At 37.0% G+C, this 23,860-nt stretch overlaps 1 protein-coding gene across 1 annotated transcript in view; it reads left to right on the top strand.

Annotated features, from left to right (window-relative positions):
• Positions 1–23,860, top strand: part of CPD (carboxypeptidase D) — a 65,365-nt gene that overhangs the window by 37,026 nt on the left and 4,479 nt on the right. The window contains exons 9-20 of the mRNA XM_070562837.1: positions 5,574–5,676; positions 6,170–6,312; positions 7,670–7,839; positions 9,076–9,399; positions 11,455–11,650; positions 14,890–15,025; positions 15,941–16,072; positions 16,870–16,965; positions 17,095–17,159; positions 21,303–21,434; positions 21,990–22,175; positions 22,680–22,779. Coding sequence (XP_070418938.1) covers positions 5,574–5,676; positions 6,170–6,312; positions 7,670–7,839; positions 9,076–9,399; positions 11,455–11,650; positions 14,890–15,025; positions 15,941–16,072; positions 16,870–16,965; positions 17,095–17,159; positions 21,303–21,434; positions 21,990–22,175; positions 22,680–22,779 — 1,783 coding nt within the window. The remainder of the gene's footprint in view (positions 1–5,573; positions 5,677–6,169; positions 6,313–7,669; positions 7,840–9,075; positions 9,400–11,454; positions 11,651–14,889; positions 15,026–15,940; positions 16,073–16,869; positions 16,966–17,094; positions 17,160–21,302; positions 21,435–21,989; positions 22,176–22,679; positions 22,780–23,860) is intronic.

Below are 23,860 nucleotides of genomic sequence, written 5' to 3' on the forward strand. Positions count from 1 at the left end.
TAAAAATTAAGTGATCAGATTTTGCTCTTATCCCCATCACATTCTGTGCTCGTTCTTTATAGTGCTGCTTTTCACCCTCATTGTGACTTCTAATTTTTTATCTTCTTTTTATTTTCTTTGACCTTTAACCCTTTTGATTTGTTTTCTACCCAGCTTAGACCCATGGACATAATTTTGAGTGATGCTCTCACTTATACATTAGGATCTTTTATACCCTTTTGACATATCTGCCTTGCCAATGTCCAGTCATCAGTAATTACCACCATCTCTCTTCTCTATCCCAGAAAAGTCACACAGTCATGACAGTTGACTACACTACATATGGATGCTCTCTAACCTCAGCTGAGCCCTCATTCTACCTGGCAATATTTCGTATTTTGCTACTTGACCTCCTTGGCTCATTTCCCACTTAATCCTAGCTTTACTCCTCTTATTTTCAGTAGATCACTTTGCCTTGAACTAAAGTAGAACTTTGAGTAATCTGAGTTCATTCACATTCTGTCTTCTCAATTATTATTTATTTGTGTCTTACCCACATTCTCTTCCATTTCTTGATCCCACCGCATCCTGCCTCCTAAGGAATCTGTGTCTTCATTTCTTCTGTTGTAAATGGGAAAGGTGATAAATAAAATCCTCAGTCTTCACTCACAGCCTCCTCTCTCTTGGCTGTGATCTATCATCATCTATCATGCACCCAAGCCACCTTTGCCCCTGCACAAGGCTTCATGGTGAGGAAAAGCAGACCAAGAAAATCTGTGAAGACAGAAGAAGGGGGCTAATGAAGGTGGGCCTAAAGGTGATTTGGAATGACCACCAAACTTTAAATACACCCTAAATCCTAAACCTAAATCTGAAAATACTAAAAAAGCAACTGGGCAGATGAGAGCACTGGAGCACAGGGAAGAGCTTTCAAAGTACCTACAATTTAAAGCATCTGATGTGATTTAAAGGGTTAGGCACAATTTAAAAGGATAGGTGGTTAAAGGGAAATCTCCCAAACTTAGAGCTTCTGGGGGAGAAAAAAGACAAAAAGAAATGAAGTGCCCTTTGGCAATTGAATAATGAAGGGGAAAAGAAGGAAAAAGGAGAAATATAGAGTTGTCCAAGACAGAGGAAAACCATAAAATCAGAGGACTCACAACTCCACCCTTACACCAAGGCAAACAAACAAACAAACAAAACACATTAAGATACCTCGACTGCTAGACTGATGGAAAAGGGCACCATCAACTAGGAATCATAAGACAGCCCAATATTATGAAAATGAACAAGTGGTAAATAAAATCCATGGAGAACTATTGCAGAAAATCAGGAAATGAAAATTTCACACATATTAGCTGAGGAAACCTTACTACCACCAAAAAACAATCCAGAAGCAGATGAAAACTGTTAAGTCTACACTCTGAACAGAATAATATACCCAAACTCACATTAAGAATATGAGAAACCAGGGGCTGGCCCCGTGGCCGAGTGGTTAAGTTTGCGCACTCTGCTGCAGGCGGCCCAGTGTTTCGCTGGTTCGAATCCTGGGCACGGACATGGCACTGCTCATCAAACCACGCTGAGGCAGCGTCCCACATGCCACAACTAGAAGGACCCACAACGAAGAATACACAACTATGTACTGGGGGGCTTTGGGGAGAAAAAGGAAAAAAATAAAATCTTAAAAAAAAAAAGAATATGAGAAACCACCTAGGCTCTGATATTTAAAAAATAAAAGCAGAAATAGAGGGCTAGTCCTGGTGGCCTAGTGGTTAAGTTTGGTGTGCTCTGCTCCAGCGGCCCGGGTTCTGTTCCCGGGTGCAGACCCTCACCACTCGTCAGTGGCCATGCTGTCGCAGTGGCCCACATACAAAATAGAGGAAGATTGGCAGCACATGTTAGTTGAGGGTGAGTCTTCCTCAGCAAAAAGAATAGAAAAGAGAAGAAAAAGCCAGGAAGAAACGAGGAAGAATTCATAGAACTCAGGAAAGAAATGGAAGAAAAAGACAAAATTATCTCCAAAATGAAGAATAAATTACAAGAGTTAGAGGCCTCGCACTTCCCAGTTTCAAGCTTACTGCAAAGCTACAATAATTAAGACACTGTGATACTCACATAAGGATTAATGAAATAGAATTGAGAGTTCAGAAAATAAACTCTTACATTTATGGTCAATTGATTTTTCCACAGGGGTGCCAAGACAATCCAGTGAGGAAAGAATAATCTTTTCAACAAGTGATCATTGGAAAACTGGATATTCACATGCAAAAGAATGAACTTGGGCCCCTTCCTCATGCTATACCCAAAAACTATTTCAAAATGGATCATAGACCTAAATGTAGGAGCTAAAACTATAAAACTTTTAGAAAAAAATACAGAAATAAATCTTTGTGACCTTGGGCTAGACAATGGTTTCCTAGATATGACATCAAAAGCACAAGTGACCAAAAAAAATACATGTATTGGACATCATCAGGACTTTTTTACTGCAAAGGATACTGTATTAGTTTCCTACAGCTGCCGTAACAAAGTTCACAAACTGGGTGGCTTAAGATGACAAAAACGTATCGTCTCGTAGTTGTAGAAGCTAGAAGTCCAAAATCAGAGTGTTGACAGGACCACGTTCCCTCTGAAACACGTGGGGGATTCCTTCCTTGCCTCTTTCTAGCTTTTGATGTTTTGCTGGAAATCTTTGGCATTCTTTGGCTTCTAGATGGATTACTTCAATCCTCTGTCTTCACATGGAATTCTCCCTGTGTGTGTGTTCAAATTTTCCCTTTTTATAAAGATAGCAGTCATAGTGGATTAGGGCCACCCTAATCAACTTATTTTACATTGATTACCTCTGTAACCAAATACACTCACATTCTAAGGTACTCAGGGTTAGGACTGCAACATATCTTTTTGGGGGGACACAGTTCAACACCTAACAGTATCAAGGAAGTAAAAAGCAACCCATAGATTAGAACATTTTTGTGAATCATATATCTGATAAGGATCTTGTATCTAGAATATATAATGAACTCTTAATTAAATAATAAATAGATAACCCAATTGAAAAATGGGCAAAGGATCTGAATACACATTTCTCCAAAGAAGATATACAAGTGGCCGACAAGCTCACAAAAAGTTCCTCAATATCATTAGCTAATAGGGAAATGCAAATCAAAACCACAAGATACTACTTTCAGCCACTTAGGTTGCCTGTAATTAAAAAAACAGAAAATAACGTGTTGGTGAAGATGTGGAGAAATTGGAACCCATAATTTTGCAGGTGGGAATGCAAAATGATACAACTTTTCTGCAAGTCTAAAATTAGCTCAAAAGAATAAAAGAAAAGTGAGTATTCTCTGCTTGTCTGCACGTCCTTACTGTTGTCTCAATCCTCAGTTTCTTGTCATCTGTCTTCTGTCTACAGTGTTTTACCTGGAGGTGCTCCCTCCCTCAAAAGTTAACAGAGATCTATTTTTTTTAAACTTTCTTGACCTCTGAAGTCTGCCACTATTGTCTTCTCCCCTTCACCTCTGTCACATTGTACAGTCGAGAGCTCTGCTTTCTTTTTTCTCTTTCATTGACTTGACATGACCTCTGTCTTACTTTTTTTCCCCTCCGTGTTCTGTCCTTAGCCATTTTTACTGTCTTGGCAATTACATCCAATTGCTTTACCTGCCACCACTATGTAAATACCTCTTTAAAAAATTATTTCATATAATGAAAGTTATTATAAAAGGGTTAGAAACTTAAGGCAAGCAAAAAGAAGAAAATAAACCTAGAGATCACCAATCTTTTAGTGTCTTGGTATATTACTTTCAGACTCTTCGTTTATTTATATATGGACACCTATATCCTCACCCCCAGTCCTCTTTAAGCTGTGAAACTGTTTGCTTTAAAAATTTTAATTGTTTTAAAAAAATTATCAGAGTAGTGAGAATTAAAGGAGATAGTAAAATGCACATGGCAAATCCAAACTGCCACAACTTTTCAGTTGCTCACTATCTTTCGCTTGGATTATTTCAGATCTCTGATGGATCTCCTTGGCTTTGGTCCATTTTTCACATCATTATCAGAATAAACTTCCCAGAGCCATGAACATATCACATATCACCCTTTGGACAGAGATCTTCGCTGGCTCCTTATTGCTCTGAGAATAAAGTCGAAATGTTAATAGCTGTTGCCTAGAACTATGGTGACTAGAGTGGGATTTATACTAGATGATCCATTAAGATATAGGAAGAATATATTAGAAGTTCTATTTATATTTTTTAATTTATCCTTTACTTTTTTTTATTTTTATGCAGATTTATAAAATACATATAGTAATTGGTACAGTAGTACATCTATGTAATTTATAATTAAATAGATATTGATGGAAATGGAGATAGAGACAGAAGATGTGTGCAAGTCTTCAATGGAAAAACAAGAAGGCAAAAGAGCATGTATACAATTATTGCGGGAATCTAAAATAATTTTTATTTCATAAGAGAGCAGTGGAATCATAAGCCTGTGACTGGTGTATTAAGTTTATGAAAAGGGGTTCTTTATATATTTTAAAATCAAATGGTTAATTCTCAGTGGTGGGAAAATGGGAAGCTGTTATTTTTTTCTTCACACTTTTCTGTACATTCTTTTTTTCCTATTTCCAAAAGAGAGAAATGAAGTTTTGACTATCTTTCAAAGCTTAATTTGTTCAGGAAATTTCCCCTGTCACTCTAGTCAGAAGTAGTCTTTCTCTTCTCTAGATTTCTGTAGCATGTATTTGTGCCTCCAACGCAGCTTTTCTTACTCTCCCGTGAGCAAGCTGTTGCACCTGTACTATGCTAGACACCATGCTGGATGCTGAGGACACAAAGACACTGTTTCGAGCAGTGGTGTGTTGTCAGTTCTAACAGGATAAGATAATTGTACAGAGTGCAGTCAAAGCACAGAGGAGCCGTCTTAGTCCCCTTAGAAGTCAGAGAAAGCTGCTCCCTCCACATTGTATGTGAATTATCTTTTCTGGACTCTAAGCTTCTTGAAAACATGAAATGAATGTATGAATGTGAAGTTTTTTGATTTATTTTTTGGAGAGGAGTTGGGTTGGGTTTTGTATTATTTGTCAGTAGTAAATGAAATCTTCAATTTTTTTTTTTACAGAGCATGTTTAATTTTTATTTAAAAAATATTTAATAAATCCATATAGTAAAAAATCAAAATGGCATAGAAACCTATGCATTGAAAAGTCTCACTGTTTCCCATGGCTCCATCTGCCCCATTCCCACCCCCACATATACCCTATTGGTAACCACTTTTATTATTCTTCCTTACCCTTTCCAGGTTTTGTGTGTGTGTGTGTGTGTGTGTGTGTGAGAGCAAGATTGGCCCTGAACTAACATCTGTTGCCAATCTTCCTCTATTTTTTTGTATGTGGGATGCCACCACAGCTTGGCTTGACAAGTGGTGCTAGGTCTGTGCTCAGGATCCGAACCTGCAGACCCCAGGCCAAGAAGCTGAGCACACAAATTAACCACTATGCCACTGGGTCAGCCCCCTTTTCTGGGTTTTTTGATGCGGATACAAACAAATAACAGTAAAGATTTTTTTTTTTTCCCCAGGAAAATTCCCAGATGTTTCAAGGTAGACCTTGCAAGAATATGTACCCTAATGAATATTTTCCTCATGGAATAACAAATGGAGCTAGTTGGTATAATGTCCCAGGTAAACATTATTTTATATCAAGGCCATACAACTTGATAGATTTTCTGTCTCCCTGGATGGTGCTGCTTGTTACTGATTTTTTTAATTTTGAGAAAGAATCATTCTTTTAAAAATATTGTTTAAATACTTTAAAACATTCAGGTAATCTTTTCAACTAGCTTTACATTTGGCGCACTTTTGAGTTTTGAGTAAAAATAATGTACTAAAACTTGATGAAAGTGTTATACTTTACCTCTGGCTATAACAAAAAACCTTAGATATGCTAATAAGAAGAGTGTAAGCTACACTTGAACTCTTCTTGAACATGAAAGTACAAGTGTTTTACCTGTACCACAAGCATCAAAGAGCTCTCAAAGGAATGTATTACTGTTTTTCAACCAATGCTGATAAAAGATTAATTTGGCTTTTTCACTAGGAATATTGCTTACGTTTTGGGATCTGAGCTAGTTAGAACTTCTTCAGAGTGACTGGTTTTAATTTTTTATCCTTTTAGGTGGTATGCAAGACTGGAACTATTTACAAACAAATTGCTTTGAAGTGACTATTGAACTAGGTTGTGTGAAATACCCATTTGAGAAAGATTTGCCAAAATTTTGGGAACAGAATCGAAGATCTCTAATCCAGTTTATGAAACAGGTGACTATTCAGGAGTGAAGTATGAAATTTCTCCCAAGAGCAAGAAGATTTTTGTGTGTACATGTGGTTGTCATGCAGTGATTTTAGAATACAGCCTTTTGAATTCCAGTTTGGCCTGTTCATGTTTTAGTTATTTATCTAGAAAATTCATGGATGGAAATGAGTCTTTTTGTATACATGGAGAAGAGTTGAAAATGACTAAACAATGTAGTGATGTTTTGCTCTTAATGGTTAGTGGTCACTTTTTACCCTGTCTGTATTAAAGGCTAGTGTAAATTGGGTACACACCTAAGCATTTGTCAGGTGATAGAAAGAAGGGCTGTGGGGTGAATGTTTTTATTATTTTTCTTTTTTGCCAGTTGTTTACTGTGAAATGATTAGTGTCCTTTTGTTTGGGTATGCATGGTGGCCAATAGCTAAAGACTGTAAGAAATATGCTAATAATGGTTTATTATTAGGATAATCTGACCAGTACTTTGTGCCAGTAGTACTTTTGGGCTATATTCTTTTTACTGAGTGGAGCAGCATAAAGGCTGTGAGTTTGCATACTAATTTTTTAAAACATTTTATTATGAAAAATTTTAAACATAGAGAAAAGTTATGACTAATAGAATGAACACTACCTTCACCTAGATTTGACAGTTTTTAGCATTTTGCTGTATATGCTTTATTTATATATAAAAATTATATATATTATATATGTACACACATATATACACTTTTTTTGAACTACTTCTATGTAAATTGCAGATGTTACGATATCTTACCCCTAAACATTTCAGAATGCATCTTCTAAATATAAAGTTATTCTCCTAAATGCCGTCTCCGAATGCCATTATCTTACCTAAAAAAATGAACAGTAATTCCCTGTTACCTAGTCCCTAGTCCCTATTCAAATTTTCCCTTTTTGTCCCCAAATATCTTTTTATAGCTTTATTTTAGAACCAGGATCTAGTCAAAGTTCATGCATTACATTTGATTATTACATATCTTTGCTCTCTTTAATGCAGAATAGTCTTTCAATTTTTTTTGATGACATTTCCTTTTTAAAGAAGCCAGGCCAGTTTCCCTATAGAAAGTCCTATATTCTGAAATTGTCAGATGTGCTAAAGTTTAAACAGTGTTATTTACATTCGTCAGGATAAAGACAAACCTAACCTATGAAAAATTGGCTTTTCGGAAACTAAAATATTTTGTTTAATGGGCGTTTACATTTAGGTTTACCCTGAACTCTTAAATTCCTGTTTTTCCCACGTGTTTATATTATTAACGATATGTTATTTTGGATATGAGCTCCCAAAATAATTAGATGATGATCTTTACCATTGAAATCGGGGTGTCCTTGTATTTTCTCCAGGTTCATCAGGGTGTCAAGGGATTTGTCCTAGATGCCACAGATGGCAGGGGTATATTAAATGCCACCATTAGTGTTGCTGAAATTAATCACCCCGTGACTACTTACAAAACTGGAGATTACTGGCGTCTCTTGGTTCCAGGAACTTATAAAATCACAGCATCCGCTCGAGGGTGAGTGACTGAATGTTTTGAAACTGAGTGCTTGGGGATAAGACGAACATGGCCCCATTCTGGGAGATTATTGCCAGAAAGCCCTAGAGACCCTGCTGAGCAACCTTGAGTTTGATGCTGGGAAGTTTAGAGCTGTTTACATATTTGACTCTCCTCTAGTGGCAAGTGAGTACATGAACTATCAGGTGTAAGAAATCTGTGAAATTATGCACTTTGAACAGTCGCCTCTTTTACTCTCCTCTCAGATGCCTGCCCCATGTCCAGATGGGAAGGCATAGTGAGTGATCTCCTTCACTATTGCTAACAGTTCTGGGAAGTACCTGTTATTTGGAGCAAAAAGATTCCTGTTCTGCTGCATGGTTCTAGTCATGCTGTCCAATAAATACCACCACTTTACATTTGTACCCTTTTAAAGCCTTTTAAGCTCTTTCACACTCTTTTTTTTTTTTATTATTAGTGTACGTTTACCTTATTGCTTCAGTGAAATTTTCTTTCTTATTGCTAATTCTCTAAGAAAGGCCATTTTCATCTTTTTTTACAAGTTTTCTTTCCACAAAGATATATTTACTTAAAAAGAGAAAATGAACTTATACCCTTTTTTTCCCTTGGACAAAGCTTAATTTTCTTTATCTTCCCCCTCCTTTACAAACAGCTTAGAACTGGAACCACCTGATTGTTTAGTCTGAAACTTATCATTTTTACCCTCTTGTAGTTTTTTTAATGTTTTGATAAGTATAGATGTTACCACAGGATATTCTCCTCCCCCTGACTAGCTGTCTTAGTTCTGTAAGAGTTAGTTTGAGTACCTCTTGAAGGGTAAGTACGTGAAAACATTTATAGCCATTGTTAACCTTTTTAAAAATTTTTTTTTTTTTTGAGGAAGATTAGCCCTGAGCTAACTGCTGCCAATCTTCTTTTTGCTGAGGAAGACTGGCCCTGAGGCAACATCCGTGCCCATCTTCCTCTACTTTTTATGTGGGATGCCTACCACAGCATGGCTTGCCAAGCGGTGCCATGTCTGCTCCCGGGATCGAACTGGCGAACCCCAGGCTGCCAAAGCGGAACTTGCACACTTAACCGCTGCACCAGCAGTCTGGCCCCCATTGTTAACCTTTTTTTAAAAAATACACCACAGTTATCTCAAGGATTCACATATCCTCTGCACTTGTCTGTTTCCCCAGGGCTTGAGTATTCCAGCTGAAGAAGTGTGGCTCTGATCTGTCTCCTTTATTGTAGGTATAATCCTGTTACCAAGAATGTGACCGTAAAGGGTGAAGGTGCTATTCAGGTCAACTTCACGCTTGTGCGATCTTCAGCAGATTCAAACAATGAATCAAAGAAAGGAAAGGGGGATAGCACCAACACTGAGGATGCCAGTGATCCAACTACTAAAGTGTTTGAAACTTTAATTAAAGACCTTTCAGCTGAGAATGGTTTGGAAGCCCTCATATTACGCTCCTCCTCAAATCTGGCTCTTTATCGCTACCATTCATACAAAGACTTGTCAGAGTTTCTGAGAGGACTTGTGATGAACTATCCACATATTACAAATCTTACCAAGTAAGTGTCACCTTCTGACTGCCTTTATTTTTTTTGAGAAGTTACATTCAGAATAAGCCATGTTGAATGGTTCTTGTTATTTATTTGGAAACTGAATGTATTGAGAGTTGGAGTTTACTTATTTTGAAACAGATACTTTGCTTGGAGATCTTTCTAACAATGAATCTTGGAAACTTTTATGAGAAATATTGGAGATTACCTGTTAGATTAGCAATGTATGGCCTGTGCCTCCAGAAAATGTCAAAATTACCTGTTCTAATGATTACGTTGAGTGATTTCAAAACCCTGTTCCCTTGTCAGCTGCAGGTTCATGTTCTGACTACATATTACTTAGTTTATTGTATTTTGCTGGGGGCAAGGGACATATTTGGAACTCTGAGCTCACCTGTCAGGGGTTGTCCTTTTTTCAAATTAGAAAATGAAGCCTGGTTGCTGTCCTTTTCTGTACTCTGTTCTCTGTTCACAGTGGCGCTTCCCTGAATCCTTAGGGTCATGTGTGATTGAGGGTCCTGGGAAAATATGCAGGACTGGCTTATGTAAAACTGATGGCTGTGACAGCCTTTACCTTTACTTTCTGAGGCTTCTCTGCCTCCTTTCACTGTTTCCTTATAAATCCTCTTTAGGTCTTGTTACAGTTACTCCAAAATTATTTCCTTAATTTGTTGATTCCTATTGTTTGCCTATTATAGAGCCTTTACTGTGCTTTGCATTTTGCCCTGAGTGTATAGTTCTCTACTACATACCAAATCAACATTATCCAGCCTTTTACTTTTTTACTTTGTTTTTCTTCATTGGTCCTTTTAATTTTACCAGCGAATTTAGCTTCTCAAGTACTGGTTTATAATGTTCATAGATGCAAAGAGCTATATTTACTTTGGCAATACCAATTATGTCTCTTCCTCAACTGATTCTTGAATATTTCTGCCTAGTTCAGATTTTAATGTAGTCCATCTTACTACTACATTGAGCTTACAGACTTCCTTATTTTAAAATAAACTAAAAGTTGGACATTATTTTGCTATCCATTTACTTAGTTCATTTAAGTTTTTTTAACCTTCCAATTCAAGATGCACTTTTTAGTTAAATATTTCCCCCCAAATATGTAATACCTGCCAGTGGTGGGACACAAGACAGTTATAGGTGGTCCACCAACAAGTGCTAAATATCATTGAATAGTATTGTGAAAAAGCAGTAATTTTTCTATTCTATGAATCCTTCTCAATTTGATGCTAATATATTTTTTCTATCTAACTCTTGTAAATCTCCCTTTATATTAAAGAAAGCAGGCCTTAAGCTCAGAGCTCTTTAGGCAAGCAGGACATTTTAAATGATTTTTACTGTGATACTGGTATTGCATTTACAGTAAAATATAGTGTCTTATTTATATAAATTTATTTTGATTTAACAAGTGAGGTTTTCTACATTCATTTACATTGAAATTTTTCTTTAATAAAAATGTGAGTTAATTGAAAAGGCATATATTGGGACCAGCCTGGTGGCGTAGTGGTTAAGTTTGTGTACTCCGCTTTAGCGGCCTGGGGTTCACCGGTTTGGATCCCATACATGGACCTACACACCACTCATCAAGCTATGCTGTGGCAGCGTCGCACATACAAAATAGAAGAAGATTGCCACAGATGTTAGTTCAGCAACAGTATTCCTCAAGCAAAAAGGGGAGGCTTGGCAACCAATGCTGGCTTAGAGCCAATCTTCCTCACCTTTGAAAAAAAAAAAAGACAGACACATATTAACTAAATAATAGTATAGATTATAGAAGATAGGGCAAATATTGTGAAGATCGTATGAGAATGGCTGAATTTGGAGGAATGCTAAGGTAAATCACAATCTTTCCTAAATCTGATAATATCTCACTTTTATTTGATTTTGTTTGGTCAAGGAAAAATAGTTTCCTTAAGGTTTTCTGGCATAATCACTCATTTTTTAAAGACATTTTAAGACTTCTCATGTTTTTTTAATTTCTTTTTTTTAAATCTGTAAGTCAGCATTAATGTAATGCTTGATTACTTGCTGACTTTTTGTTTTTGTTTTTTAAAGTTTGGGACAGAGTGCTGAATATCGTCACATTTGGTCCCTTGAGATCTCCAATAAGCCCAACGTATCCGAGCCTGAGGAACCAAAGATCCGTTTTGTTGCTGGTATCCATGGAAATGCTCCTGTTGGAACTGAACTGCTTTTGGCTCTGGCAGAATTTCTCTGTCTAAACTACAAAAGGAATCCAGCTCTTACCCAAGTAAGAGAATAACCTGTTTTGACATTCTAAAAGGAAAAAGCTCAGTGATACATTGATATCAAGGCACAATTTTAAAAGTTTTAAATGTTCTGTTAGATTTTACACAGACGCACTTTTAGTGCATTATAAATTTTGCTCTTTAAAAATGGACCATCTTTAGGGGGCTGGCCCCGTGGCCGAGTGGTTAAGTTTGCGCGCTCCACTGCAGGCGGCCCAGTGTTTCGTTGGTTCGAATCCTGGGCGCGGACATGGCACTGCTCATCAGACCATGCTGAGGCAGCGTCCCACATGCCACAACTAGAAGAACCCACAACGAAGAATATACAACTATGTACCGGGAGGCTTTGGGGAGAAAAAGGAAAAAATAAAATCTTTAAAAAAAAAAAAAAAAAAAAGGACCATCTTTGTAGATGCTTATTGTTAATAGTGTCTATCATATATCTTTGTATCTATTAAGCAGTGTAAAGGGAAAAATAGTAAAGGTTTGTATTTGGTCCTCCTTCATTTAATAGTCAAGTTATATGTCCAGTCTTTTCACAGTTCTGCACAGTCTACCGGAGGAGCTTCCCTTCCCAGTTACTTATATAGGATACTATATTGAAAAGTGAGATGGAAGACAAATAGTTTTTCTTTTCATGTAATAAATACAAAGTTATTGGACATTTTGACTGCTGAGAGATTTTGGAAAAAGCAATATGACATTGTCTACTTAGCCATCCATCCATGACTACAGAAAAGAACTTTGATCTAGTGGCTTAGGCATATATGATTGAGCAACTTAGTTCTGTGTTGTCTTAGAGAAAGGAAGGAAAGACTGCATCCTTCTAGAACACTCACTAATTGGCACTGTGTACATAGAACTTAGGAAAGGCAAAAGGAACTAATATTTGTTTAATACCTACTGTGTGCCTGGTACTATACCATGTACTTTACATACATGGAAATTTAATCCTCAATCCTGTATTTGTTATCTCCATTTTATAGATGTAAAAACTGAGGCAGAGGTATTTGATGACTTACAGAAAGTCACACAGCTAGTAAGTGGTAAAACCAGGATTTAAATGCAAGTGTCACTCTAAAGCCTATGCTATTTTCTTCTACCACACTGCCTCCCTAAAAGAGCTTTGGAAAGAATTGCTGTCATGATTTGGATCAGAAGGAACCTATGAGATTACGCGAGATGAATTTAAATCAGACTTAATAAAAAAATATTTTGCTGGGGCCAGCCCTGTGGCTCAGTGGTTAGGTTCGCATGCTCCGCTTCAGCAGCCCAGGGTGTCACCAGTTCAGATCCTGGGCACGGACATGGCACCACTCATCAGGGCCATGTTGAGGCGGTGTCCCACATGCCACAACTAGAAGGACCCACAACTAAAATATACAACTATGTACTGGGGGGATTTGGGGAGAAAAAAACAATAAAAAAAGAAGAAGAAGAAGAAGATTGGCAACAGTTGTTAGCTCAGGTCCCAATCTTTAAGAAAAAAGAAATATATTTTGCCATCTTCAGCAAAGCAAATTCCATTGACTTCTTCAGGTGAGTTGCGAGAGGTGTCTCAAAGACATTTTTTGTTCTTTTTGTTTTTGGTGAGGAAGATTGCCCCTGAGCTAACATCTGTGCCAGTCTTCCTCCATTTTGTATGTGGGACACCACCACAGCATGGTTGATGAACGATGTGTAGGTCTACACCATAGGTCTGAACCCGCGAACCCTAGGCCACTGAAGGGGAACAGGCAAACTTAACCACTACGCCACTGGGCCAGCCCCTTTGTGTTCTTTTTTAAAATGCGAGAGTACCTAGGATGGTAGTTCTCAACCCTGGCTACACATTAGAAACATCTGGGACATTTTTAAAAATACCACTGCTGAGGCACCATCTGCAGAGGTGTCAGTATTCCTTTAAAAGCTCCTTAGGTTATTCTAATATTCCAATGTTCTAATATTGGTCAGAGTTGCTACCTACTGATCTTGTGATTATAACAGACTGTATGTCATAGGTAAAATACCTACCAGGAATTTGAAAACTCCTAGTTTATGAGATTTTCCCTCACTGATTTAATTGGGCTTGAACTAGATCACTTGAGATTACCATTTGTTTTGTGCTAAGGATCAGAATTGTCTGGTGAGATCAAGAAAATATATACATACCCAGGGACCTGTGCTGAAGCCCAAGCATGCATACTTCAGAAAAAAATCTCTCCCAGGGGAAAGATTTAAGAACCACTGAATTAAAGGGTCTCAAATATTTTCAATCTCTAGACTACCTTAACAGAACAAATAAACCAGGAATCACTTATTCTGATTTACTATTACAAATATGTAGGATGGGGGCTGGCCTCGTGGTCGAGTGATTGAGTTCGAGCCATCTGCTTCGGTGGCCTGGGGTTTCACCAGTTCGGATCCTGGGCGCAAACATGGCACTGCTCATCAGGGCATGCTGAGGCGGTGTCCCATATAGCTCAACCAGAAGGACCTACAACTAGAATATACAACTATGTACTGGGGGGCTTTGGAGCGAAGAAGAAGAAGAAATAAAATATGTAGGATGAAGTATGTCAGAAATCAGTTCATAACACATATGTAGGTATTAATGTCTATGGATCATCTGGAAGAGAACTTGTTATGGATAGGACAAATGTCCTACTTCATTTTTTCTTTTTTTGACATGCTAATTTCAATTCTTCTGTCGTATTGTTTCCAGGCATACATTGATATTTGTCAGATTTTGCATTCCAGTTTTTAATCTGGAAAATACAGTCTCACCGTTATTATTGATTTAAGCCAGTGGTTGGTCAGCAAACTTTCTCTATAAAGGGCCATGTAGTATATATTTTAGGCTTTGTGGGACAGATGTTCTGTGTTGCAACTACTCAACTCTGCCACTACAGCGCAAAAACAGCTGTATGAGCGGGCATGACTACATACCAATAAAACTTTATTTATAGTAGCAAGCAGCAGGCTGAATTTAGTCTGAAGCCAGTGGTTTCTGAACCCTGTTGTGTGTAAGTCATCAGGAGGTCTCTGGGAACATTAGTTGTGCAGTAGTTTCTGTTTCTTTTTTATTGTATTTGGAACCAGAGAAAATTTAATTTTTTAAAATTTATTTATTTATTTTTAGTTATGACTGTTAAATTTGTGTTTAAAACAAACAATAAAGAGTTTCCCTTTGAGGCATAGGAGGGTACCTTGTAATTCCACTTAGAGCTAATAAACTCATTGATTTCTGTTTCTTCTTTAGTTGGTTGACAGGACTAGAATTGTGATTGTCCCTTCTCTAAATCCAGATGGGCGAGAGAGAGCACAAGAGAAAGACTGTACTTCAAAGATAGGACGAACAAATGCTCGTGGCAAAGACCTGGATACAGACTTCACAAGTAAGGGCTAATTTTTAGGCCATTAAAGTACTTTGCAGATAATTTTATTTCTCATCGCTAGGAATTTGGTTGATCCTATTTTGTAGATGAGTAATGGGGTACTTTCTTTCTAGGTTATGGATATAAGGTACAAATGAATACAGGTATCTAGAAAACTTTTCAAATTTTTCTCCTTTATCATTTGCACAAGTAATTCAAGTTTTTTCTGAGAAACTCAATCAATAATATTGGGGAGTTCCACCACTAGTCGTACAGAGATGTATATTCTCTCTCTCTACCCTTCCCATGTATGTGTGTATACACACTCATGATATATGTGTATGTTGATTTGAAGGGGCCTATTTCTTATTTAACTTAAATAGGATCATCAACTATATATATTGTTTTGTAACTGTTTTCATTGAATATATCATTGACATCTTTTCATTTTATACTTATAGATCTCTAACATTCTTATTAATGGCATCTTATTATGCAGTTAATAAATGGCAATGCTCTAGTTTATTCAATCATTTCCCTGCTGATGGACATTTAGTTTCTTTCTAATTTTTTGCTCTTACAAACAATGCTGCAGAAAACACCTGCTTTCTGAAAAATCCTACTTTCTTTCAAAGATAACTTATACATTCCCTAAATTATTTTTTAAAGGAGGATGTGTCCATCCCTTTTTGTTTCCAGAAAGAATTTTCTTAAACTTGCTTAGAGTTTACATGTTATCATGAAGTTTGTGAAGCTCAAAATAATCTACCTTCCAGAGTGTATCTTTCTTGCTTGAGATAGTGGCTTATGGAGTTAACAAAGTGTTTAGAGATTTTGTAAGTTAGCCTTTGGATTGTGTTCAAGTAGAGAATATTTTCTTAGTTACACTAAAATTTTAAGATATTGTTATTTCGTATTTGACTTTTCTATTTTTAGATAATGCCTCCCAGCCTGAGACTAAAGCCATCATTGAAAATTTGATTCAAAGACAGGACTTCAGTCTTTCTGTTGCTTTAGATGGTGGTTCAGTGCTAGTCACATACCCATATGACAAGCCAGTACAAACGGGTATGTAGAACGTCACTTTACGTATATGCCGTTTAAGCTTATATAGGAAATTCCAATTAAGTAATGTCCCTTCTAAGTTTTTTTTAAATGGTAAGTATTTGAGTATACTCCATAAGCAAATAACCAAACTAAGAAGATAGTACATTTATCAACAGTCTAAATAGTTACTTGGAAGAGAGAGGTAAAGTCTAATGATGGCCTGGTTTTATTGAGTGTAGCCATCTTGTCACATCTGTTCAATTTAGTCCACAAGCATTTATTGAGCAATTGTGTCTGTACACATTGGGAATACAAAAGTGAATAAGACACATTGCCTGCCTCAATAAACTCATATTATATGTAACCAAATATTAGCAGTACAAAATTGCCCTCCCTTGCTTTAAACCTTGACTGACTGCTTGTACCTTATGGTGAGTTAAGCAGTTGCTTGTTGAATCTCTCTGGGACCATTGTATATGGAGATAGTTTGTGTTGTTTTCAATGCACTTATAAGGAATATTGTTATTGGGCCAGAGTTGCCCCAAAATGTAGTAAAACATACCAAAAATAAATTTGTATTTTAGTATGGTAGCCTGTTGTGTAAACTTACCATTAGTACCTTTTAATATAAGGAAGATGTTTGTCTTCTTAGTTGGATTATCCTGGGCTAAACAGAAACAAGTAAATTATAATGACTCCTCAGTAAACTTCAGTGGGGTGCAAGATTTACTAGAAGATGACTTTTGTGTCCATGAAGTTGGACTTGGGGAAAAATCTTTTGGATTTCTCTACTGATTTCTAAATTTTTCTTTTTGTAGTGGAAAACAAAGAGACTCTAAAGCATTTGGCATCTCTTTATGCAAGTAATCATCCATCAATGCACCTGGGTCAGCCAGGTTGCCCAAATAAATCAGGTAGGTATTTTTCCTATCTTTTGTTATTTTTATTGCTGCTTTTGGGTGGGTAGGTGGGCATGTCGGGGACAAAGAACACTTTCTTTATTTATGATCTTGTTAATCCTTCGTCTCTCAATTCTTTTATAGATGAGAATATTCCGGGAGGAGTAATGCGTGGAGCAGAATGGCACAGTCACCTGGGCAGCATGAAGGTATGCTTTAGACAATACAGTGAGAATGGAGTTGTAAATAACAGCCATTGAGTGAAAGAATAGGTACTTTTCTGATATAGCAAGTGGCATCTGCTTCATGGCTTTCTTGACATGCTAGCCCTTAAATTAACCTCTGACAGCATTTTTTGTTTTGCCATTTTAGCCATTTTTAATTGTACAATTCAGTGACATTAATTACATTTACAATGTTGTGGAACCATCGCCATGTCTATTTCCAAAACTTTTTCATCACCCCAAACGGAAACTCTGCACCCAAAAACAGTAACTCCCCATTTTCCTCTCTGGTAACTTCTATGTACTTTCTATTCTTTGTGTACTTGCCTATTCTACATATTTAATAGAAGTGGAATCGTACAGTACTTGTCTTTTTGTGTCTGGGTGCTTTCACTTAGCATAATGTTTTCAAGCTTCATTCATTTTGTAGCATAAATCGGTACTCCATTCCTTTTTATAACTGAATAATGTTCTATTGTATTTTGTCAGTTTATCGGTTCATCTGTTGATGGACAGATGTTTCCACCTTTTGGCTATTGCAAATAATGCTGCAATGAACATTTGTGTGCAAGTATCTGTTTGAGTCCCTGTTTTCAATTTTTTGGAGTATATACCTAGAAGTGGAATTTGCTGGTCATACTGTAATTCTATGTTTAACTTTTGAGCAACCGCCAAACTTCCACATCGACTGCACTATTTTACATTCCTATCAGCAATGTATGAAGCGTCCAATTTCTCCATATTTTCAACAACTTATTTTCCGTTTTTTGATTATAGCCATCATAGTAGGTATGAAGTGGTATCTCATTGCGGTTTTGATTTTCATTTCCCTGACAACTGATGATGTTGAGCATCTTTTCATATGCTTATTGGCCATTTCTATATCTTTTTTTTTTTTTAATTAATGTTATGATAGATTACAACCTTGTGAGATTTCAATTGTACATTTTTGTTAGTCATGTTGTGGGTACACCACTTCCCCCTTTGTGCCCTCCCCCCACCCCCCCCTTTTCCCTGGTAACCACCAATCAGATCTACTTATCAATATACTAACTTCCACCTATGAGTGGAGTCATATAGAGTTCGTCTTTCTCTGACTGGCTTATTTCGCTTAACATAATACCCTCGAGGTCCATCCACGTTGCTGTGAATGGGCCAATTTTGTCTTTTTTTATGGCTGAGTAGTATTCCATTGTGTATATATAACACATCTTCTTTATCCAATCATCAGTTTCTGGGCATGTAGGTTGGTTCCACGTCTTGGCTATTGTAAATAATGCTGCGATGAACATAGGGGTGCAAGGGACTCTTGGGATTTCTGATTTCAGGTTCTTAGGATAGATACCCAGTAATGGGATGGCTGGGTCATAGGGTATTTCTATTTTTAACTTTTTGAGAAATCTCCATACTGTTTTCCATAGTGGCTGTACCAGTTTGCATTCCCACCAACAGTGTATGAGGGTTCCTTTTTCTCCACAACCTCTCCAACATTTGTCGCTCTTGGTTTTGGATGTTTTTGCCAATCTAACGGGTGTAAGGTGATATCTTAGTGTAGTTTTGATTTGCATTTCCCTGATGATTAGCGATGATGAACATCTTTTCATGTGTCTATTGGCCATATTCATATCTTCTTTTGAGAAATGTCTGTTCATGTCCTCTGCCCATTTTTTGATCGGGTTGTTTGTTTTCTTGTTGTTAAGCAGTGTGAGTTCTTTGTATATTATGGAGATTAACCCTTTGTCGGATAAGTGGCTTATAAATATTTTTTCCCAATTAGTGAGCTGCTTTTTTGTTTCAATCCTATTTTCCCTTGCCTTGAAGAAGCTCTTTAGTCTGATGAAGTCCCATTTGTTTATTCTTTCTATTGTTTCCCTCCTATATCTTTTTTGAAGAAATGTCTATTCAAGTCCATATCCATTGTAAAATTGGGTTGGTTGTCTTTTTGTTGAGTTATAAGAATTTTTTGTATATTTCAGATGCTAAACTCTTATCAGATATTTGATTGGCCAATAGTTTCTCCCATTCTGTAGATTGTCTTTTCACTTTCTTGATAATGTCCTCTGATGCTCAAAAGTTTTCAATTTTGATGAATTCAAATTTATTTACTTTTTTCTTTTGTTGCTCATGCTTTTGTTGTCATATCTAAGAGTTCATTGTGAAATCCATCGTCATGGAGATTTGCACCTATGTTTTCTTCTAGGAATTTTATGGGTTTACCTCTCATATTTAGGTCATTGATACATTTTGGGTTAATTTTTGTATGATATGAAGTAGGAGTTCAACTTCATTTGTTTATATGTAGAAGTCCAGTTTTCCCAGCACCATTTGTTGAAAAGACTATTCTTTGCCCCATTGAATGGTTTTGACACTCTTATCAAAAATCAGTTGACCATGGGTTTATTTCTGAACCCTAAATTCTATTCCATTGGACTCTATGTCTATTTTTATGCCAGTGCCACTGTTTTGATTACTGTAGCTTTGTAGTAAGTTTTGAAATTTGAAACTGTGAGTCATCCAACTTTATTTTTCCAGATTGTTTTGGCTATTCAAGGCTCCCTCTAGTTCCGTTTGAATTTGAGGATTGTCTTCTCTTTTTCTACAAAAAGGCTGTTGGAATTTTGTTTGGGGTTGTGTTGAATCTGTAGATCACTTTGGGTTGTATTGACATCTCAACAGTATTGTCTTTTTGTTCATGGATGCAATATGTCTTTCCATTTACTTAGGTCTTTTTTAATTTCTTTCTGCTAGTCTTTTAATTGGTTGTCCATCCACTTCAAATTAGTCAGGAGTTGTTAGCAGATGGGTAGTTAGCTTGTCATTCCATTCACATGAGTAAGCAGAAAATTCACTGCCTTCCCATCTCTGCCTGCCTTCCCGCCTTTCTTTACTAAGAGCTTACTATGTGTGAGGCACTTTGCTATATTAGTGATAAATAAAATATATTCCCTGGCCCATTGTACAAATAACTATGTTACAGAATTAATCAATTTGATCTAAAAGAGAGCAATTCTGAATGTACCATGAGAAATTAAAGACAGAAAACGTCACACATAGTCAGAGATGTAGCCTTCTTTTCATAGAGGAGATGGCATTTGGGATGCAGAGATGGTGAAGCAAGACATTCCAGAAAGAGGAAGCGGTATGGGCGGAGATCAATAAGCAGTATAGTTTTGTTATAATATAGGATATAATGGAGAGCAGCAGAAGACAAGAATGGAAAGAGAGTTTGAGGCTTTGATTGTTATAGTAAGGAATGAAAGGGCGCTGAAGGTTTTGAGCAGGGATATAGTGACATGATCTGAGCTGTGCTATGGAAAAATTAATCTCTTAACAGTGGGTTTAGATAGTTTTGAATAAGGAGAGAGTGTGGTGCAGGGAGACTGGTTTAGAATGGCCTAGACAAGAAATAATGAGTGCCTAGATTAGGGTAGTGGCAATGGGTGTGGAATCAAGGGATGAAGTTTCAGAGATATTGTAGAGGTAGAATTGACAGGATCTGGCAAGTGATGGATGATAGCAAGAAATTGACGTCAGGGACAGGAGATTTCATTTCTGTGTGAGAAAATGAGTTAATATCATTAACTGAATTAGGAAAAAGAACAGATTTGGGGGAAAAGGTGGAAAGTTAGGTTTTGAACCTGTCCACACAAGCAGATCCTGGATAAATGCTATCTTGTAAGCAGTTGCTGTTGTCCAGCTGGCTTGATCCTGCAGGTGGAAGATAATGAGAGGACAAGTGCTTGTGATTCTACCTCTAGAGCTCCAAGAGCAGCAGTAAAGTTCCAGGGTTTAGAGGGAAGCCGGCCCTCTGCATTTGCTTATTCATTCATTAATAAATTCAGCAAACCCTAATAAATCCCTTCTTCCTGCTGGGCACTGAGAGAAGCACTAGAGATATAAGAGTGAATTAGATATAGTCCCTGGTCTCATTGGCCTTTTTAGGAGTGGCCATGTTTGTGACTGATTATAATACCAGGCAATTTCTTTATATTTGCAATTGTAAAATGCTTTACAGATTCTTTGTATACATCACTAGGTTTTCTTTTTATTCCATTTGTTGCATTACAAAGCCTTTTTCTTACTTTTACTTATTAATTTTCCTACATTTGTTTTTGAATTTTATATCAGGATTATAGTGTCACCTATGGCCACTGTCCAGAAATCACAGTATACACAAGCTGCTGCTACTTTCCTAGTGCAACCCAACTCCCTTCCTTGTGGGCAGAAAATAGAAAATCTCTTCTTAGCATGTTGGTGGAGGTGAGTCTTTCCCTTTTAACTAGAAGCAAACTCTCAGGAATATGTTCAATGAAAACCTTTATCAAAACATTTTCTTAATTTATTACCAAAAATTATATTATTTATTTTCAATGTATATAGAAAGGAGAGTTTTGTTCAATTTATATTGCCTAAATAGGTGTCCTGAGTTCACATATCTGGAATCTGCTGTAATTTAGGCAATTTAACCCTGTGAGGTGTGGCAGGTTCTTTCATTTGAATGTCACACAGAATTACTCGAGACGGTGTACTGTGGTGGAAAGTAAATCCTTCAAGGGATCAGAAGATTTGGGTTCTAATGCTTTAGGCTTTGACTATGTCAGAGTTCTCTTTACCCTTATTTCCATCTCTATGCCTCTGAAGCAGTGACGGAGTAGCAAACAAGGTCAGAGTCAGCAGGAAGGGAGGAATAAGTCAGTCTTATGGGGGTATTTGTTGTTTTGTTTGTTTCTTTGTTTTTGTCATGCCTCAAGCTATTACCTCTAGAATAACTGGCCTTATGAAAACATAAATTTATATTTTAAACATTTTTTTCAGGTTCATAAGGGAGTTCATGGATTTGTTAAAGATAAGACTGGCAAACCAATCTCTAAAGCAGTCATTGTACTCAATGAAGGAATAAAAGTACACACAAAAGAGGGAGGTTATTTCCACGTACTGTTAGCCCCGGGTGTCCATAACATCAATGCCATCGCTGATGGGTATCAGCAACAACATTCACAGGTAAGAAACTCAAATTGAGTAGTATCATGTAAATTCTTATTCTTGAGAGTACTTCAGGGGCCGCCCGGTGGAGTAGTGGTTAAGTTTGCATGCTCTGCTTTGGCGGCCCGGGGTTCACAGACCCAGATCCCAGGTGCAGACCTAGCACTGCTCCTTAGGCCACACTGTGGCGGCATCCCACCTAAAAGAGAGGAAGATTGGCAACAGATGTTAGCTCAGGGCCAGTCTTCCACACACACACACAAAAATGAGTACTTCCATTTTATTTTGTAACTCTTGTTCTTGTGGAGAATAAAGAAATAAAAAATGTGACCACCTCTTGATTTTGAAATCTTGTTATCTTTCTGTCCTTTGGCAGCAAAAGGGATATGTTCATAGCATTTTGTCTACTTTAAATGACAGTGAATCATCTCCTTGGTTTGTTATAAAGGCCCTAGGAATATAACAGGAATACAATATGCCTTAAGTAAGCTTTTTCATAATTCTTGCACTCTATCCTTCCAGGTCTTCGTGCATCATGATGCAGCTAGTTCTGTGGTAATAGTCTTTGACACAGATAACCGGATATTTGGTTTGCCGCGGGAGCTTGTGGTAACTGTATCAGGTAAAGAAATATAAATTTTTAGAAGTTAAAGTTAAAACCAGTTAAAAACATTTCAGTTTGAGAGTGGATCACCTCAATAATCACTTGAAGCTAATCACTTTTCTTCTAATGTCTCATTATCTAAACGTAATTTTCCTGGAACACTGTCCTCCTAGATGTTCTCATGGCTTTCCCACTCATGTTTTCAGGTCTGTACTCAAATGTCACCTCCACAGAGTGGCATTTCCTGATCACCCTAGCTAAGATAGTACCCCTGTCACCATCTCCACCCCACTTTTTTCCCATTAGAGCATGTATCACTCCCTGATATTATATTTTGTATTTAGTCATTTATTTGTCTATATTCGATCTCTCCCACTAAAACATAAGCTCTGGGATAACAGGGAGTTTATCTTCATTGCCAGCATCTAGAGCCATGGTTGACATGTAGTGGGTCTTAATGAAGAGTTGTTGACTGAATGAATCATTTGCTTTATGTTAAGATCATAAGTCTTTTGGGCTTTGACTTATATTAGTTGTGTTTTTCCAAGATCCTGGGAGGAGGAAATACTTGTTTTCTCCAGGGTTAATGTGTGTCATAGCTTGAAATACTGAAAGGTTAGAAAGAAAAAAATATGTGATAAAATAATAAATATTCGGCTGTATTGTATCTTTTTTGACACAAAGAACTTTGGTTCATTTCTAAATGCAACTTGGACTTGATGCAAAATAACCAAATTTTATTACAGGGTGTGTGGGGAAGAGATCTTTAGTTAAGAGAGAGTGGTATATTGGAAACATGGTCAAATCACAGAGCCTGTTGTGGTGTTTAAAGTGAAGAGTTCCTAGTTTGAACCACATAAAGTGTGAATAATGTAGTGGTTAGAAACACAGGAGCTAGGATTCAGCCGTGGTCTAAATCTGGCTCTGCCGCTCATTAGCTGTCATGAACTTAGTTTTTATTATGATTTTATTATTATTATTTTCTGTTACTAAGACTCTTATTCTGGTAACCTATGTACAAATATTTTAAGTAAATGAGAGATTTTGGATGAGATGAAAATTTACTGGAAAGGAAAAGTAGAACTTATTGATTGATAAA

The sequence above is a fragment of the Equus przewalskii genome, chromosome 10 (assembly GCF_037783145.1).
Source record: "Equus przewalskii isolate Varuska chromosome 10, EquPr2, whole genome shotgun sequence".
NCBI classification, from domain to species: Eukaryota; Metazoa; Chordata; class Mammalia; order Perissodactyla; family Equidae; genus Equus; species Equus przewalskii.